This window comes from Durio zibethinus, chromosome 6 (assembly GCF_047325235.1).
Source record: "Durio zibethinus cultivar Kanyao isolate XHJ-2024 chromosome 6, ASM4732523v1, whole genome shotgun sequence".
NCBI classification, from domain to species: domain Eukaryota; kingdom Viridiplantae; phylum Streptophyta; class Magnoliopsida; order Malvales; family Malvaceae; genus Durio; species Durio zibethinus.
In genome coordinates, this window is record NC_143167.1 from 32,125,150 (window position 1) to 32,142,537 (window position 17,388).

Consider the following 17,388-nt stretch of genomic DNA (forward strand, 5'->3'; position numbering starts at 1 on the left):
GAGAGATACAAAAGGTACAGTGGCAAGTGTAGAAGACTGGAGTATCTGTTCTTCCAAGCGGGCTCCTTCCAGTTCTCCAATCTCAGCTTCCAATTAAATGATCCGTGATTTTGGTCATATATGCCGACAGCGAAATGTAGCAATAAATTCAAAGATACGAACCTTTTTCTTTTTTGAAGTGGAAACTGATAACTGCCTAGAGTTAGGGGCGTTTCATTTTAAGCTTCTGCTTATCACGTCGAAAACGGAGGGAATAGAAAAGCCTACTGGCTGTGGTTAACTATGTGTGTCTCACAAATTACAGACCAAATAGTAAAACTTAAGGAATATGTGTGTAAATGAATTGAATGTTATCAAAGGAATATATGTTTGTGATTTATTTGTTTATTTTTAGAGTTATTTAGAATTGATTGATGTTTGATAAAAAATTATTCATTATGTCTAAGTTCAATTTATTTAAATAAAAAGATATTTGTATTTTATTTGTGTTTAACTCATTTAAATCAAATAAATTTGTTTATGAATATTAAATAAACATTTATATATATAAATATATATAATTAAATATATTCATAAATAATAAATAAATCATAACTAAATAAATAAACAAATAATTATAAAATAAAAAACAAACGAACAGTTTAATTTGTTATTATTATTACTGAATAATAAATAAATATGAATGAATCATAAACAAATAAATTTTAAACTATTATTAAACGAATTTATTAATAAACATAAATAAATAAAAAAGATTGATATTTATATTCGATTCATTTAATAAATAAATATAAAAATAATATTTATTATTATTTATTAAATTTAATAAATGAATAAAAATTAAACATATTTAATAATAATTCATTGAAAATTTTGTTTCGTTTATATTTTTAATTAGGAAAAGCTTTATTGGTTGTTTAGTGTCAAATTTTGCTTAAGATCATAAATTTATTTTGATTTATTTTTAATTAAAAATAAAAAATAAAAAAAAGTATTTCTTTTACATCATAAAATTATAGCTTAAAATTTTGCATTAAACAAGATTACAAGTACCAATTATTGAAGCATCATTTTTTATTTATAATTGTTAATTGCCAATCTATAAAAATATATCCAAAATGTAATCTCACATGCGCAATTGGTTAAATAAAAGTAGAGTAAATTAAATATAATAATAATATTTGACTTTTTAGGAGGTGAATTTTGCAGATTCAATCCTTCACTTGCAATAATTTTTTTTAAACTTCCATCTATTTTGTATCAATAATAATAATATTATTATTTAATATTATAGGAATAAATTTGGTATTTAATTATTTTTCGTCCGCATAAACCACAATCTTGTTATAACAATTCATCCCAAAATCCAGGTGTGACAACACATTTTTTTTTGACAGAATAGGAAAAAATTAGTTTTTTTTTTCTTTTGCCAAGAAAAAATTAGTTTGGGTTAAACCGCCATTAGAAAGAAGATTAAAACGGAGAAGTAGAAAAAAAAAAAAAAAAAGAAATACAATTACAAGGGTTTTTTTTTAACTTGTAATTTTAAACGGAATCGAAGGTTGGCGAGGCTTAAAACAAAGGAAGAAAAGAAAAAGAAAAAGAAAAGAAAAGGAAGCGAGATGTTACTCATCAATTTTAACACTAAACACTTCGAGATCTAGCATTTGGCCTCTTTATTCTTTCAGATCTGCGCCGTCTTGCTGATTCGGTCTATACATTTTCTTCGACCGTTGTTAGCTTTCCTTTTTTTTTTTGTTAGATCCGCGATGGATTTCATGAAGGTCTTCGATCAGACGGTTCGCGAAATGTAAGCTCTAAATTCCTTTATTCGAAATTTTGAATTAAAATTTAATTGATTACCGTTTATCATCAAAGATAAGTTGATTGATTTATTTATTTTTTTTGTTTTCTTTTGTTATTTCAGAAAGAGGGAGGTGAATCTAAAGGTATTGAAGGTTCCGGAGATCGAGCAGAAGGTGAGATCGACTGCAATTTAATGTTTCCTCGAATGCTTATTGCTTGGAGAAATATGCTTAAGATTTGAACAGTTATTGGATTCATTGAATTTGTTTTAAAAACAAAATAGTAAGATTATGATTTGTCGTATAAAGTAGAGATTTGGCACAGGTTGAGTGTGAAACAGAAATGTTTGTAGGAAAATTAGAATATATTCATGGAAAGAATCGGATTCATCTTTGAGCGGAGGTTTATGATATGATTGAAAGCTCAGGTCCAAGTTGCTTATTGCTTGCTAGTCTTTTCCTTGATCTTTTGGATTATATTTGGTGTTGAAATTCATTATAGAAATGTTCTAAGTGTATGATGTTGCATGAGATCCAGAATTCCTTTTACTGTTGCTTCTGACATTTATGGTGGAATTTGAAGGTTTTATCTTACTTTTATTCATTGTAATTGAGTGGCGAGTTCAGAACTTGGTGGGTAATGATAAAATGTGTTATAGTATGTATTATATTGCTCTCAGTTTTTCTGATAATACTATAGGCTACGTTTGAAGTGCATGTAACGTTTTATATTCGGATTTATCTGGTTACATAATTTTTATGGCAAATGTATGCAGGTACTGGATGCAACAGATAATGAACCTTGGGGTCCCCATGGCACTGCATTGGCAGAAATAGCACAGGCCACAAAGAAATTGTAATCATCAACTTTTGCACATAGTTCCTTTTTCATTCTATTTTGTGTCATTTCTCTGGTGTTGGTGTTTGAAAGATGTGTCTCTCAGTCTGCTAATTGAATGGGCTACCATATCTTGTAGCACGGAATGTCAGATGGTTATGAATGTTCTTTGGACAAGACTAGGTGAGACTGGAAAAGACTGGCGCTATGTCTACAAGGTATGTGTATTCTTCTGTAATATTACTGACAAGTCATCTAATACAGTAGAAACTTGATATGTATTTCCAAACCTTGATGGCTTATGGGTGTTTTTCATGTCTCGAACATCTGAAACCACTTTCCTACCAGGCATTGGCTGTTATAGAGTATTTGATTTCTCATGGATCTGAACGTGCGGTTGATGACATAATAGAACATACTTTCCAGATCTCTGTAAGGCCTGAATCCCTATAATTTCTGAGAGTTGCCTTTTCACAGTTTATGGAAGTAAAGTTGAATTTCCTCTAATATTTTGCATCCCCTATTTGTTTTGCATTTCACAGTCCCTCACAAGTTTTGAATATGTTGAGCCAAGTGGGAAAGATATGGGAATCAATGTCAGGAAGAAAGCCGAAACTATAGTGGGGCTTTTGAATAATAAAGAAAAAATACAAGAAGCTAGAAATAAAGCTGCTAATAACCGTGACAAGTAGGTTTATTTCAGGAAGTGAAATTGTATGCTTACTTGTAGTATTTTCATTGACTGAACAGTGTGTCTGTTGCTATTTCTAGGTACGTTGGCCTGTCATCTACTGGCATTACTTATAAGTCTGGTGTATCCTCGTATGGTAGTGGAGGCTTCAGTGGTGGTGGGGATAGGTATGGAGGCCTAAATAGCACAAGACAAAGTGACAGCTATAGAGATGGTTATAAAGAGAGGGACCGATATGGAGAAGAAAAGTTTGATGCAGACACCTATGTGAAGTCACATCGAGGGACTGCAAGTGAGATCCAAGGGAATTCCTCAAAGGAGTCTAGACATCATGGCAGGTTTACATTTTACACAGTTTACTATTAGTTGCAAATTCTTAAATAATTTGTGTATTGTATAACTTGGCTTTTACACTGTTATCTTTAAGTTGGAGAAAATTTCTTGGGCGTGTCCATTTCTCTATTGGTTGTGAACTCCATAACCATTAGTACAGTGTACTGCCATATTTTTGGTTCTAGGAATCATGTTGCTGTGTTAATCCATTTAGTTTAGATGATGGTTCCTTTTTCATTATTCATAATACCTTTAATATGGAAGTTCAACATCTATTACTGTAACATGTTGGTCTTGTTCACACTCATGCAACCACATAAAATGTGATCAAACACATCATCACATGTGAAACACACACCTGTACCCGCAAGCTGCAAATGTTACATGTGTAGCTATTCATATTTTGCAACTTTTTTCCCTTTCTTAAAAATCTTATTTTGTAATGTCTGTTGTGCAGCAAGGATCCAAAGAATAAATTCTCTTCAAAGTTGAGTGATTCGAACAAATACAGTCAAAGCACAAGCAACCCTTCAAATAATTATGAAGATGATGATTTTGATGATTTCGATCCCAGGGGAACATCCAGTTCAAGTAAGAAACAATATTCATTTCCTAAGTTGAGAATGCTTCTTTAGCGGTTTTCTTTTTATCATTTAAACTTAATCTTAAACATGGTGTAAATCCTGTTCTGCTAGTTCATTTTGCTAACAGGCTTATGGTTGGTAGAAGTGTGCTCCTTCCTCTTCAGTAATAGTTTTTATATGGGATGCGTTTTACCGATGCATTGTTGATTATTGTTTTGACAGAGCCAGCGGCTGGAAGTTCTAATCAAGTGGATTTGTTTGGACCAAGTTTGATCGACGACCTCTTCAATGGACCAACATTGGAAAAGTCTGCCATGAATACTGATTCAGCAGAAGTTGATCTATTTGCTGATGCAACTTTTGTGTCAGCACCAACCAAAACGGCTAGTGAAGCAAGTCCTCAGATACCGGTCAGACTTTTTTATCTTAATATTTGGAAATGCATCAATGAATTATTGTAGCTATGCCTATTGAATTGAGCTTCAAGAAAATAGTTGTATATTTTGTCTTGTAAACAGATGTAAGTAGCTTATCATATAACATGAAATTCAATATAATGTTGTTTCCTTTATCTTAAATATCATATGATAGGATCAGTTAAATGTCATAGCCCCAATGATTTCTTATGGTCATTTTATACTCAAAACAGCTTTAGTGGTTGGAGAATTAGAGGTCCCTTTAATTAACTTCATGTGTACCCCTTCTTCTCCTTAATACAAAAAATATCTCCACTGATAAAAATACCATTGCTTGTTTTCCTTTGGTTTGCTTAAGAACCTGTAATCTTAGAAATGCTTTTATTTGAACATGTAGAATATTAGCATATATATATATAATATATAGTAATCTGATTTTCAGTTGCATATAATAGAGGTATTTAACTAACGAATGAAGGAGTCAGGGCATTTTCTTTAATCATGAGGAGCTGAAATCTGCTTCCCCTCGCTTCCCCTTTTCTCTTTTGTGCAGGAACAGGTTGATCTATTTGCTTCCCAGCCTGCCATTACTCCTGGAGCCTCCCCAACTGTTGACCTCTTTGCTACCATTGATCCAGTTGTGCAACTGGACACCACGGCACCAAGCTTTGAGCCAGCAAATATTAACATTGTTGATCCATTTGAGGCTGTTCCACTGAACAATTTTGATGGATCTGACATTTTTGGTTCATTCACGTCTCATTCTGATTCAGCTTCAAAAGAACCAACACAAAATCCCACTAATGATGGAAACCTTAACAACGTGAGCACAAAATCATCACAAGACTCTAAAGCTCCTCAAAAGAAGGATACTTTTCAGGTTAAGTCTGGAATTTGGGCTGATTCACTGAGCCGTGGAATAATTGATCTTAATATATCCGCTCGTAAGTATCTCTCATTATAAGCTTTACTCATTGTTTTATAAATATGTATATTATGCATCTCTTTTACCGTTGTTCTTTTGTAATTTGAAACCTTGCAGCCAAGAAGGTTTCACTGGCAGATGTCGGCATCGTTGGCGGACTGAGCGATGTAGATGAAAAAGACAAAGGACCTCCAACTTCATTTTATATGGGGAGAGCAATGGGTGCTGGGTCTGGTCTTGGTAAAACTGGGTTCACATCTACACAAGCAACTGCTGAAGATGATCTATTCTCAAGCCTTACCAGCCAACAGTATCAATCCGGTAGCTTTAAGAAGTAATTTTGTTCATTTTCCCTTGGCATTCTTTTCCCAATTTGGAAAAAAAAATTATCCAACATGTTGCCAATTGAAAGGATATAGTTCCGTATCATATGTATGAATCATGAGGGGACATACTTCAGCGATATTCCCCATAAAGTCCTGAAATCTTTTTTTATTGGAACTGTTGCTTGTAAGTTGGTATTGGGATTTGATTCATGTAACTTGGCGGCATTATTGTGGTTCACACCACTTTTGGAGTAATTAGCATTGCGAGATTCCAAGTTGTATAGCCTGTCTCAAGAGATTGTCCCAATGAATGGATTTATTGAACATACGATTATTATCAATTCGATGGCATCCTTTCTATAAGGTAAAAAGAATTGAAGTATTATTATTAGTTGTCATTACATACTTTTTTCTGTTTCTAAGAAAGGGATTATTCATAACTCAATTTGCCCTTCCATCTCCTAAACTGTAATTACTCCGATGATCTTAGGGTTTAGCTTTTCTTAAATGAAACATCATTTTAAAAAAATATCACATCTTGAAGATAAAAAAGATTGTAAATGTTATGATTTAAATCTCAAATTTATTATAATTTTTTACTTATTAGTGAAGAGAAAAATATTAACAAAAAATCGTAAGATTCAAAATTGTAGTATTTTTTGAATTAATTTTTTTATTCGATTCAAATTAAGTTTAAATATTTAATATATATTAAATTAAAATCAAATTTTAAATTAAAAATTAAAGTAAAAAAACCAAATTAAATTATATATTTTTATTAACTTTTATATATATTTTAAATTTTTATAAAATAAAATAATTATTTTATATTTAAATATATTAAGAATTATATCAAAATAATATATAAAAATAAAAAATAAATTTCCAAAATCAATAGACCTAGCTAATAAAATTCCATTTGAAACACTTTCAATAAAAAATCGAGTCAAATTAAATTTTAAATATTTACAATATTTTATATACTATGTATTATTTGAAAAAATCAAAATGGAATCTAATAAATTATCACCCCTACTTAAACGTGAGAACTAATTGAGCCAACACTCCTAAACATTATTTAATTATATATTTTTCATTCTCCAAATGGCTAATTATACAGACATTTTCCATTTTAGAACAACAGACATTTAATTTGCATTTAAAGCCTACCTCCAATATCAATATTGTCCAGGATCAAATTCAGTCTCAGTCTCGGATGGGTAGATAATGATCACTGTACATATAGGGAGGTCAGGCAAACGCAAATGGTCTTGGGAGTTTGTGATCATTTGATTACAGTTTTACGAGAAGCCCTAAAAGACACTCTCACTATTAATCCATCATTCTTCCTCTCAGCATGGCTTCAGCTTTCCTCACCTGCTTTACAGGTCCAATGACGAATACCTGCTTAAAAACCAGATGATAATAAGGAGCACACTTATGGAGATACGGATAGTGAGTCAACATAAAGTATATGTACCATTCTTAACAAACATGATAATTTTAAATATGACACGAAAATTATACAAAAAAAAAAATACAAAAGTGATCCAATTTAAAATTTTAGTAAAGACCGTATGAGTTTGGATAAACCTACAAAATGTGTTTCGTGTTTGACATGTCAACACAAATTGTAACGGTAATTTTTGTATTTTATATGTACGAATTACTAGGTCTAATTCTTAGAAAGAAAAGAAAGATGCCAAATGTAACAGCTAGGAACTATGCAAGGTATCGTACACCAACCTTGTTTGGTGGACCCTTAGCACCTCCAACAAAGATTTCAGCGCTGCGAGAAAGTGAATTTGAAGTAAAGAACAGGTAAACAAATTTGTAGCTCCAAAACTAAAGGAGACATGCATGCATGTTTGTAGGGATGGGGAAAGAGAGGCATGTTACTTGCAAGATTCCTTTATTGACATTATGGAAGCTCCTTTTCTTCCAATAACACGACCCATCTTCCCTTGAGGAACATCAAGAATAGAAAGTATTTCTTCCTCGGGAGCATTCCCCTCTGTTATTAAGTTATCTACAGAAATAAATCAAACGCTTTGTCAGTATCCCATATAAAGTACAATATTTTTACTTAAATTCTGAAAACATTTTTCTTTGTTCTAATGAATAGTGCAGAGTCCAGTACAACTAGGCTTTAGGAATATAATTTGAAACTTATTCTGCTTTGGAAATATCCATATTCCATAATCACTCTAGTCCAGAAATGTCATTCAAAGCATTACTCTCCTTCAAATTTCACCAATATATGCCACATTACATTATTGAAGCTAAAAGATTAAAATCCACTTATCAGTAATTTATATGGAGATGCTCAGTAGGTACCAAAAAATGCAAGTGAGCAAGTAATATCTTTCCCCAGGACTAACAAGAAAAGGATAATTACTATAATACGACCATAAGAACCTGGAATGGGAGAGAGAGATGGCCAATCAGCAAAATTATTATCATTGATGCAGAAACATCGGCAATACAATGCTCCACGAACTGCAAGGTACCATAAGGATCGTTGATTCAGTTTCTCCATCATCATGTGGTAGATGTATAGAAGAAAGCGAACATCATCTGTAGCTGCACGGACCATAAGCTCGGATAATGGTCTATAAGTCCAAAAGTTGGGATCCTGGGTTGGGAAGACACAAACTATAAGGATTGAAAAAATTGTAATTTACATATTATAGTAAAATACTATTATTAACATATGACGCATCCGCCTATACACAGAAATTTGAATTCTGAAGCAAAATATTTTAATTAATCTAGATGTGTCAAATGACAAATAACTAGGGAACAGTTTTAAATTTACTTCTGTTGATACTCTTGTCAGATTTGGTCTTGCTCTATGCAAGGCAAAATTTTAATTAAACCTTCACCACCGAATAACATTTGAGAGGTGGCAACAAACTTGATATCTTTCCAGGCTAGATAGAAGGCGTCAAAGCTCAAAAGGGCACTGTGTACGAAGTGAATAAAGTGTGAGAAGGAGGGAAATCACCAGAACAAAGACATGCTATTGTTCCAGCCAGCTACCTACTAAACCAGGAAATAAATTATGCTGATTTCCATGCTATACACAATTTGCTTTTAATAAGAAAGTAAATACCCAATAGCTTTCTGGAATTGAAAAAAGATGAGGCAATTACTTTTATCCAAAAGCTCCAGCAGTCTAATTAAAATATCCCATCAATTCCATGTTAGTGATAAGAAGTTTAAACTAACCTGTCTAAGGAGGACACGAACCTCTTCCTTCTCCTGATAAGATATGCCTACATTTAAAGTATGAAGGCATAAATCAAAGCCAAAACAGCAGATGTAACTTGAGAGGAAGTCTAACTTTGCTAGTGTAAAAGAAGCCTATAAAACATCCAGTTTCAAACAGCATAAAAAAAAAATACCAAAACATAAAAGTATGCCAAGCAAGATCATAAGAAAGTATCATCACTTCTCACAAGCGCAAGTTTGGAAAGGACTTAAAAGAAACAAACAAACAAACAAATGGTCATACTAAGGCAATAGCTAACTATTTGATTTCAACAGTTAATGAAGCACACTACAAAGTGACATCAACCAAAAAGCCAGAAAGTGGTCCTTCAGGGCAATCGATAATACTTATCTCTAAGATCCATTTATGAAACGTCTTAAATATTTTGCAAGGAAAAAATTTTCAGTTAGCACAGTTAAGCTATAGACAAAAAATTCTGTGACCTGAATTAATTAAATTCAAATGGATACCAGGATATATAAATACCACAATAGCGTGGATCTGCAAGGAGGCCAACAAAAGATATGTAGTCACCAGGCAATCTTGTCCGTCCTTCTTGTTCTTCTATAAGAGAATAAGCAATCTGCAGGGCAATCAAAAAAGAAAAAGAGGCAATGTCAAACTATTCAACATTATCAACATTAACCACATATTAATTTGAAGAATATTGAAAGCAAGCAAGAGTAAGCAACTATGAAATTCAAGCAATTTGTTTCCAAACGAATTTATGCACATGGAAATAAAAGAACACCATAAACACTTAAAAGCAAGAATTAAAAAAAAAAAGTAATGAAACAACAAGCATTAGGAAAAACCCTGTTTAAAATGATAACTAGATAGGCTTATATCCATCGACATGCTCCACTATTGGCGTAACAACAAACATTAAAATTATAGGAATATAAGAAGATATTACCATTATTTTAATATGCTTTACCAATTTGCTAAAGATAGGTCCTCAAGCTCATAAAGGATGCTCACCTGGGTGTCCATAACGTTGTGTAAATTGATGCCAAATTGAAAGTACAATGCCTGTAAAATAAGAACAAGTTCAAATAGCCCATAAAGCATATCAAATGCGCCAATGATTCAAAATTAAAATAAAAAAAAATAGACACCTCACTATCTCGTTTGCAATCGTGAATAACTTTTTTGATGTAACTAGACTCAAGTGCAGGCTTACAGGCTTTTATGAGCACCTCTCCACCCTCAATGGCGTCAACCAAATATATAGCATCTGGAAATGCAAGCTGCCAGAAAACAGTATTTGTATAAAATTTAAGAAAAGAAATAGCACAGGCAAGTTAAGGCATTTCAATTTTTAAACTAACAGAGACAAAATTCCACTCGCCTACAAAACATAGACAAACATATCTAACGAACAAACCACGGTTCTTCATAAAGCATATCATTATTGACTCAAGAAGCAAAACCTAAATAATTTGAGCCAAACAGTCATTATAACTATAGTTAACCTGCATAATACAAAGATTGCCATGGCGACAAAGGTCAATGCCCTCGCAGTCAAAACCTACGACCAACTGCCTTTCCGGCGAAGGGTTCAGGAACTCCAGAGGAAGCTGAGAAACATCGGTCACTATATGGATTGGAACCGGAGGAGCTTCATTGTCAAATGGATTGCCACCTGCAACACATTCGTCAAATCAACAAAATTAATACTAATCCAATATAAATTCAGTAAAAAAAATAATTAAAAAAGGAACAGTGAGAATTCAGCGATTTGAAAATCAATTTTTTTCTTAGCTTAAACCCGCCGATGGAAGCGAATTAGGGCAATAGATCACAAACAAATGGCAGGTAATCCACCGCCATAAAGCTAAATTTAAATTAAAAAGCAAAAAGCACAATAGCAAACAGACTTTTAAATCAGAAAAAAATTAAATCGATAATAAAAAAGATTATGAAAATTAGCACCTGAGTCAGAAGGGAGAGGAACGTGAGTGCCATGAGAACGAGTATGGTGAGAGGAAGCCATGCGATCGGACCATCCAAGCAGATTGATTTTTTTTCCTTTTTTTCTCTTTTTTTTTTTTCCTTCGATCCGAAGTCTTGACTGGATTTATATTACTCTCATGTTCTATTTATTTTACCGGGGTTAGTTTTTTAACTAAATGAATTTTCGTTTTAATGTCTGATCTGGGGCGGAAGGTACTACCCGATTATCAAACGACTCCGTGTATTTTTCCACCACGTCATCTGGAATCTGGATCAATGACATGGCCACGTTAAAAGGAAGGGGAGGAGGGGGAGGGGGGGTAAAATGAAAATCATGCGTTCTCTTCGTTCTTTCTTAACTTTTAGGGGAAATGTCCAGTGTGAGTGAAAAAAAAAAAAAGTGAAATACTTTTGGTTTTTGGCTGAAATCATGGAATCACACCTTGGTCAATTTGTTTGTATAATTAAGAATATTAATAGTTATTTTATTCTATAATTAAAATCACACCTTGGTCAATTCTCACTTACAATATTTATAATTATTTTTATTCTATATTTTTAAAAAATTATTTTATTATATTTATCTAAAATTTCCTTTTTTTAATATATAAATCATGTATGGGATGGTAATGAAAATAGATGATGTTGAATTTCAAATACAATATTTTGTTTACTCGTCAAGTGCAAAAACATAAAAAAAAAAAAAAAAAAACTGGTTATTTCTCGTATCTTCCATTCTAATATTTTAATGCATGACTTAATAATTTTCCAAATTCATCATTGAAAATTTCTTAAAGATTTGAACATTGAACAAAAAAAAAAAAGTTTGATCGATTTTTTTATTATTTGTTTCTTGTTTTAAGTTTAATTTTTTATTTTTTCATTTTTATTAAAAAATAAATAAAATATCAATAAAACGAAATCTAAATAATCACAACTAATCATAGATGCAGTAGCACTTTATATAATGTAAATGAAATTAAATTTATAATAATATACTAATAAAAAAAGAAGAAGCAAACCATCTTTCTAGTACAAAACCTCTTTAATTGCTTATGCTTTTAAGTAAATGTAGGAAATCTTGGAAGATAAGCAAAGGCATCCGTAAAAATATTACCTTATGCTAATTGGTTAAAATCCGCCAGCTATTCTTTGGTTATTACTAAAGAAAGGATAATGGATTGTGGCAAGACACGAGAAAATAAAATATTGATAGTGGCAAGTCGGCATTGCGATGGACCGCACGTCCTTTTTGGCATTGGTTTTTTTGCTATTGGTTTTTGTTATTCTTACTTTATTTGTGAATATTTTTTTATTTATTTTGAAACCGAGATCCGAGATAATAATTATTTAAAATTAAAGTTGTCAAAATGTATAATAGTATATGAGATTTAGTTACTTTTGAACTTTACTCTTCCGCTTAATAAAATTTATCCAGTTAAAAATTTACTATTATTTACAAGTAGAACTTAATATTTCAATTAGTTTAATAGTATTGTCCTATTTACAGCTTGTACTTGTACACTTTACTCATTTTTGTGCATATTTCTATAAAAGAAATTTTCTGTTTGTGTACATGCTGCAAATTGAAAATATTATATTTGCTTTAATATTATTGTCCTGAAGCTAAATGTTCTGCATTTGTCTTGTTTCAAAGATGACATTCAAAGAATTTCTCATTTACTTTTATTGCTAGCCTTTGGATTAATTATTTCGTTGTTTTCTCTGATGTAATGCTGCTATATTTGATTTGCATGATATTGCCTTATTCTTTTAGTTGGATTCTGCTTTAGCATCCTAATTGCTATGAAATTCGAAAGGTATGTTGTCAAAACTGATGCTATTTTTGAGCTAGGAAGAGGTTTCAACCTTCAATGAAACCGAAGGAGGTTTCTGTGGTGAAAGAGTCACAAACCACTCCTCCCCAAAGCAGAGAACAAGGATTTGAGGATAATCATAGACTTCATCTCTTTAGCTATTAACCATTTTAGTAACTTTGCCTTTGTGTGAAGCAATTCTTGTGTGTGTATTAATCTTTTCAAAATGATCCCGTTGATATTCTCCTTTCGCCTGCCAGCGATTATATGTATATTAAACTATAATATTATGACCTCTGCATTTTTTCTTGAACAAATCCTGTTACTCTTTACAGTCAATAAAAAGTATTTGCAGTACAAGTGTTTGAGTTGTATAGACTGATTAAGGTAAGGTGGTTAGTAGTTTCTGCCGGTTCCTATATGTGCACTCGTGCACACAGCCACACGTGTATATATAGTCAAAATGCTTAATGTTGATTGAACTAGGTTCAAAGACTAATTGCTGGATCACCGCATCTCTTGCTCGAGGATATGACATATCAGGGCGAACCCTCTTTTGAAGGATCTCCTGTGAAGAAGCTTCAACCAGAGTTTATTGCAAAACCACTGCCAAACACTAAGCAGAAAGATGACTCTGAGAGGCCAAGTCATAAAATGGAATTTTCAGCAGAAAATGCGGTTCGTAGGACATCCCTCTCTCAAGTGAAAAATGGTAGTCAGCCTTCAAATTATGGGCCTTTCCTTGGAAATCCACCACCTGCACCAGTTAACGGTGGTAACAAAATTAATCCTTGGTGTTTCCATCAGGTGCCTGGGCACCAGTGGCTGGTTCCTATTATGTCCCCTTCTGAAGGACTGATATACAAACCCTATCCTAGACCTGGATTCATGGGATCCTTTTGTGGAAGATGCGGACCTTTTGGACAAACTCCAGTGACAGGCAACTTTATGACTTCACCTTACGGAGTTCCTACTCATCAAGGAATTGGGGTTCTACCAGGTGCACCTCCAGTTGGTCACTCTTACTTTCCTCCTTATGGGATGCCAGTCATGAACCCAGCAGTCTTTGTTTCTGCTGTGGAACAAATGAACCAATTTGCTGGACCTGGTTCCCACGACCATCGTGGCCCGTTATCTGGAGGTGGAGCTAACTTTAACATGCAACATCAAAGTTCATGTAATTTGCCTAGCGAGAAGAATGGTTCTATTTCTCATGCCATGAAGTTTCAGGCATATTAAGACACTGAGCTACAAGGGAGTACTGCAAGCAGTCCTAGTGAGAGTGTGCAGGGAGATGGGGCCAATAGTGCTGCTAAGGAAAAAATGCACTTCCACTTCTCCCTACGGCTCCAATCATTCCAGAGGGAGCCTCTCAGCCTCATGATACCGAACAGAGGACGAGAGTGATAAAAGTTGTTTCTCACAATCCAAGATCAGCCACTGAATCAGCAGCTTGTATTTTCCAATCCATACAGAGAGAGAGAGAAAACAATATGATACACTTTAGCTTGTTTGTATCAAACAAACCATTACAGGTAAATGATCTGAGACTCATCTAGCTAGGTGCGTTGTTTGGTCATTTTCTCTGTACTTTTTGGTAATGATACTGTAACTTTTTCCTACTAATTTTCTATTTTCCGAGTCTGGTTATAGTTTATTCATATGTGGATATATCTTTGAAAGATTGCAAGTCAATGTAACATGTATTTGTTGTCTCGTCAATACTTTCTTATAAACTCATTTTACGCAGATGCAAGACCCTTTTAAGGGGAAAGATAGCTTCAGTTCTGAATATGATGTACTTGATCACTAGCTACCTGACAGCTTTGCTTTTTGATTTCCTTATCTCTATTTTGTGATCTCATTTTGAAGGAAGAAATGATGATAATAAAAGTATAACTTAAGCAAAACTTTCCAATGCATCTGATTTTATTAATTGTTTGCTAAATGGTGAATACAATTTGGAAGGCTCAAGGACAAAGGTGATTCTGACCAGGACCTCCGAAGTAAATAACTGGGTAAACTCCATATCTTTCTATGTAATTATAAGCAGAGTAGCAGTAATCTTCATCAGACCAGGTGTCCACCCACTCAGGGTACTTGAGAGATAGAGAATAGTCTACAATCCTAACATTGTTGATGTAACATGCGTTACCAAATAGACCCCGAGCAAATTCTCCACTTCCCATGGCAGTCTTGGTATGAGGAGTTTTAAACACATTAGGGCTGTAAACTTCTCCTCCCCATTGAACCAATGTTGAACTGTGATTCAAGTAAAACATGAGGCTTCCGGCAGGCCAGTACCCAACAGTTATATCATCCGCGTATTTTAGCCACCAATTGCTTGTTTTTGGATCCTGAAATCAACAACTCAAGTTCGTGTAAATGAAAAATAATAAACCAAGGCACAAAAGATCACCATTAAAGAAGAGAGCGTGAAAAAACTAATGATACCATGTATATGCCAACAGTGATATAATACTGTCGTCCAGACTTGCTGGACCAGCTATCAATGGCTCCTCCAAGGGCAAAATCGCGGCTCGTTTGCACGAAGCCACTGCACGTGAGGTCAAAGCAACCTGTTTTCTTGTATGCATCCGTCTGAAAATGAAATACAAAACTAACATGATGGAACTAACTGCAAATTTACTCTTCCCATTTTTTTACTCTGAAAACTTAATGCACTTACAGTCCAGTATGCAAAAAATCGAGTCCGTTTGTCACCATATAATTTTGGGTTTACCTGTGAAAATATTGGAAGTTATGACAAAAAGAAGAAAACAAAAATGAAAAGGATGTTTCAGGTATCAGTCTTTCTTAATGAACTAACCACCCATCCTGATTCCAGGCTTTCAAAATCGTCACCAGGCCCTCCTTTCATCCATATTTGAGCAGTACTGCAATCGTCTGGAGAAGCAACGTTTGGATTCCAAACATTTATTTCTCCTTTGGCTCCTATGTAGTTGTATCCAAGTGTAAGAAGAAATGCAGACTGTTTCAGAAAGCCATATCGTTAGAAAAGTATTCAGGCACTGATCAGTGAAAAAGTTGTAATGAATAAGGCATTTGATCTCGATAATCCAGCAACGAAAAAATTTGGTCCAAGACAAACAGAAGAACAACATAGTGTTTACTGTTCCAGTAGTTGTCAAAAGACTCTGAACTCTGAAGGCATTGGGCAATTGGCAATAAAACTTTCTAATCTAATAAAGGGTCTCATCAAAATGATTTTATAATCAAACTATCTTTAGCATTGCAAAAGGTACCATATAGCCTGAGGATACTTACAGAGCGATTAAGGTTTGGACCAAGTGTGGCTTTGGTGTTGTTAATATATGAGAAGCTACCATCTCCCTGATTTGTTCTGTTTGATGGAAAGAAAACTTGTGGGGGTTTTCTTCCAAATTGCTCAAGAGAAGTTGCTCTCAGTAAGTCCTGCCTTCGCATTCTGCGAATGGGAACAGTTCCTTCTGGACAGCTTCCACTTCTTTGCCAAGTTTGGGTTACCACTTGCTTGGAAGACTCCTTTTTTATGCTTAAATTGTCTTCCTGTAAATCAAAACTGGGTCTCATCTGCACATTAACATTTAGTATAACAGTCAATACCACTGCCGCATACAGGAAACTTCTGGTATGGTTAAAGATAGAAGGAGAAGGGAACATAATGTTAGAAAAATGCACCTGGATGACGTGATTCCTTAATGCAGGGTGATCAAAAGCAGGTTGTTTGTGGATATCAACACAATCGATAATATCTCCATCTTCACTCTACCATAGCCATTTCAATGCGTAGAAGATTAGTCAATAACTAAATGACAAACTTCAATTGACTCCTATGTTGCTCTTAACTTTTTTTTTTCTTTTGATGTTGGGGAATGGGGAAGGGGTTGCTTGGGTTCGAACCTAAGCCTGCATGCCTCAATAACGTTCTTGTTGCTACTAGGCCAAGAAGTTGTAGGCCATTTTTTTAAAACAATCAATAAAAAGTTTATATGCTTTGTTGGTCGTAGATATGTAAGTTTTCACATTAACATTGTACTCAGTTTTCACATTAACATTGTACTCAAATCTGACTTCTGTAACAAAATTGGCAGACTCAATATAAAGCAATTTGTTGATGTTTCCCTGGGATTTTTTGAGAGGATAGTAAAATACTGTACCTGTATACTCTTGACTGCAGGCTTATTAAGCAGCTTTAATTTCCTATCAACATTCTCAAGAGTTTCTTTTGAAGGAACTTTTCCATCTACTCTGTTACTCAAATAAGATAAAACCAGAACCATGAAAAGACTGGATATCAGTTTTGCCATTACTCCTGCAGCAATGGAAACACTGATGTATCTGAATGGTAAAAGACCAACAAAAGGTAAAGTACGTAAAAACAATAGGGCCTGACACGAAACTAATATAACATGGGAAGAGA

At 33.6% G+C, this 17,388-nt stretch overlaps 3 protein-coding genes and 1 pseudogene across 5 annotated transcripts; 2 read left to right on the forward strand and 2 right to left on the reverse strand.

The window, feature by feature from the left end:
- The first annotated feature begins 1,475 nt into the window (after nucleotides 1-1,475).
- Nucleotides 1,476-6,259, forward strand: LOC111285471 (clathrin interactor EPSIN 1-like). 2 transcript variants are annotated; one of them, XM_022874947.2, is made up of 11 exons: nucleotides 1,476-1,810; nucleotides 1,928-1,979; nucleotides 2,582-2,661; nucleotides 2,783-2,861; nucleotides 2,992-3,075; nucleotides 3,186-3,331; nucleotides 3,415-3,672; nucleotides 4,125-4,258; nucleotides 4,474-4,661; nucleotides 5,221-5,611; nucleotides 5,710-6,259. In XM_022874947.2, the coding sequence occupies exons 1-11, from the start codon at nucleotides 1,770-1,772 to the stop codon at nucleotides 5,928-5,930; spliced, it is 1,674 nt and encodes a 557-aa protein (XP_022730682.2). In that variant the 5' UTR covers nucleotides 1,476-1,769; the 3' UTR covers nucleotides 5,931-6,259. The 2 variants fall into 2 exon arrangements, with proteins under 2 accessions (XP_022730682.2, XP_089619104.1); XM_089762978.1 differs by having other exon boundaries at nucleotides 5,227-5,611.
- A 712-nt stretch (nucleotides 6,260-6,971) lies between these two features.
- On the reverse strand, nucleotides 6,972-11,305 carry LOC111285709 (uncharacterized). 2 transcript variants are annotated; one of them, XM_022875279.2, is made up of 10 exons: nucleotides 11,128-11,305; nucleotides 10,668-10,837; nucleotides 10,311-10,442; nucleotides 10,174-10,224; nucleotides 9,679-9,775; nucleotides 9,150-9,196; nucleotides 8,337-8,553; nucleotides 7,818-7,947; nucleotides 7,665-7,707; nucleotides 6,972-7,322 (listed from the first exon to the last, which is right to left on the reverse strand). In XM_022875279.2, exons 1-10 carry the CDS (start codon nucleotides 11,186-11,188, stop codon nucleotides 7,251-7,253), a joined length of 1,020 nt encoding a protein of 339 aa, XP_022731014.2. In that variant the 5' UTR covers nucleotides 11,189-11,305; the 3' UTR covers nucleotides 6,972-7,250. The 2 variants fall into 2 exon arrangements, with proteins under 2 accessions (XP_022731014.2, XP_022731013.2); XM_022875278.2 differs by having other exon boundaries at nucleotides 8,328-8,553; nucleotides 11,128-11,286.
- A 35-nt stretch (nucleotides 11,306-11,340) lies between these two features.
- Nucleotides 11,341-14,711, forward strand: LOC111284468 (protein HEADING DATE 3B-like; annotated as a pseudogene).
- Nucleotides 14,712-14,782: 71 nt separating this feature from the next.
- On the reverse strand, nucleotides 14,783-17,339 carry LOC111284469 (protein neprosin-like). Its single transcript, XM_089763376.1, has 6 exons — nucleotides 17,126-17,339; nucleotides 16,254-16,733; nucleotides 15,796-15,957; nucleotides 15,655-15,708; nucleotides 15,420-15,566; nucleotides 14,783-15,322 (listed from the first exon to the last, which is right to left on the reverse strand). The coding sequence occupies exons 1-6, from the start codon at nucleotides 17,273-17,275 to the stop codon at nucleotides 14,936-14,938; spliced, it is 1,380 nt and encodes a 459-aa protein (XP_089619502.1). The 5' UTR covers nucleotides 17,276-17,339; the 3' UTR covers nucleotides 14,783-14,935.
- Between the last annotated feature and the right edge of the window lie 49 nt (nucleotides 17,340-17,388).

What these genes read in the sequence shown, in the direction of transcription:
- LOC111285471 (XM_022874947.2), top strand. Translation starts at nt 1,770, where the DNA reads ATGGATTTCATGAAGGTCTTCGATCAGACGGTTCGCGAAAT. An exon ending in CAGGGGAACATCCAGTTCAA is followed by an intron (nt 4,259 to 4,473) that starts GTAAGAAACAAT and finishes TTGTTTTGACAG; the next exon opens with AGCCAGCGGCTGGAAGTTCT. An exon ending in AAGCAAGTCCTCAGATACCG is followed by an intron (nt 4,662 to 5,220) that starts GTCAGACTTTTT and finishes TCTTTTGTGCAG; the next exon opens with GAACAGGTTGATCTATTTGC.
- LOC111285709 (XM_022875278.2), bottom strand. Translation starts at nt 11,188, where the DNA reads ATGGCTTCCTCTCACCATACTCGTTCTCATGGCACTCACGTTCCTCTC. An exon ending in GCAATCTTTGTATTATGCAG is followed by an intron (nt 10,443 to 10,667) that starts GTTAACTATAGT and finishes GTTTTCTGGCAG; the next exon opens with CTTGCATTTCCAGATGCTAT. An exon ending in ATTGCAAACGAGATAGTGAG is followed by an intron (nt 10,225 to 10,310) that starts GTGTCTATTTTT and finishes CTTATTTTACAG; the next exon opens with GCATTGTACTTTCAATTTGG.
- LOC111284469 (XM_089763376.1), bottom strand. Translation starts at nt 17,275, where the DNA reads ATGGCAAAACTGATATCCAGTCTTTTCATGGTTCTGGTTTTATCTTAT. An exon ending in CTGCAGTCAAGAGTATACAG is followed by an intron (nt 16,734 to 17,125) that starts GTACAGTATTTT and finishes TGGCTATGGTAG; the next exon opens with AGTGAAGATGGAGATATTAT. An exon ending in TCACTGTTGGCATATACATG is followed by an intron (nt 15,323 to 15,419) that starts GTATCATTAGTT and finishes TGTTGATTTCAG; the next exon opens with GATCCAAAAACAAGCAATTG.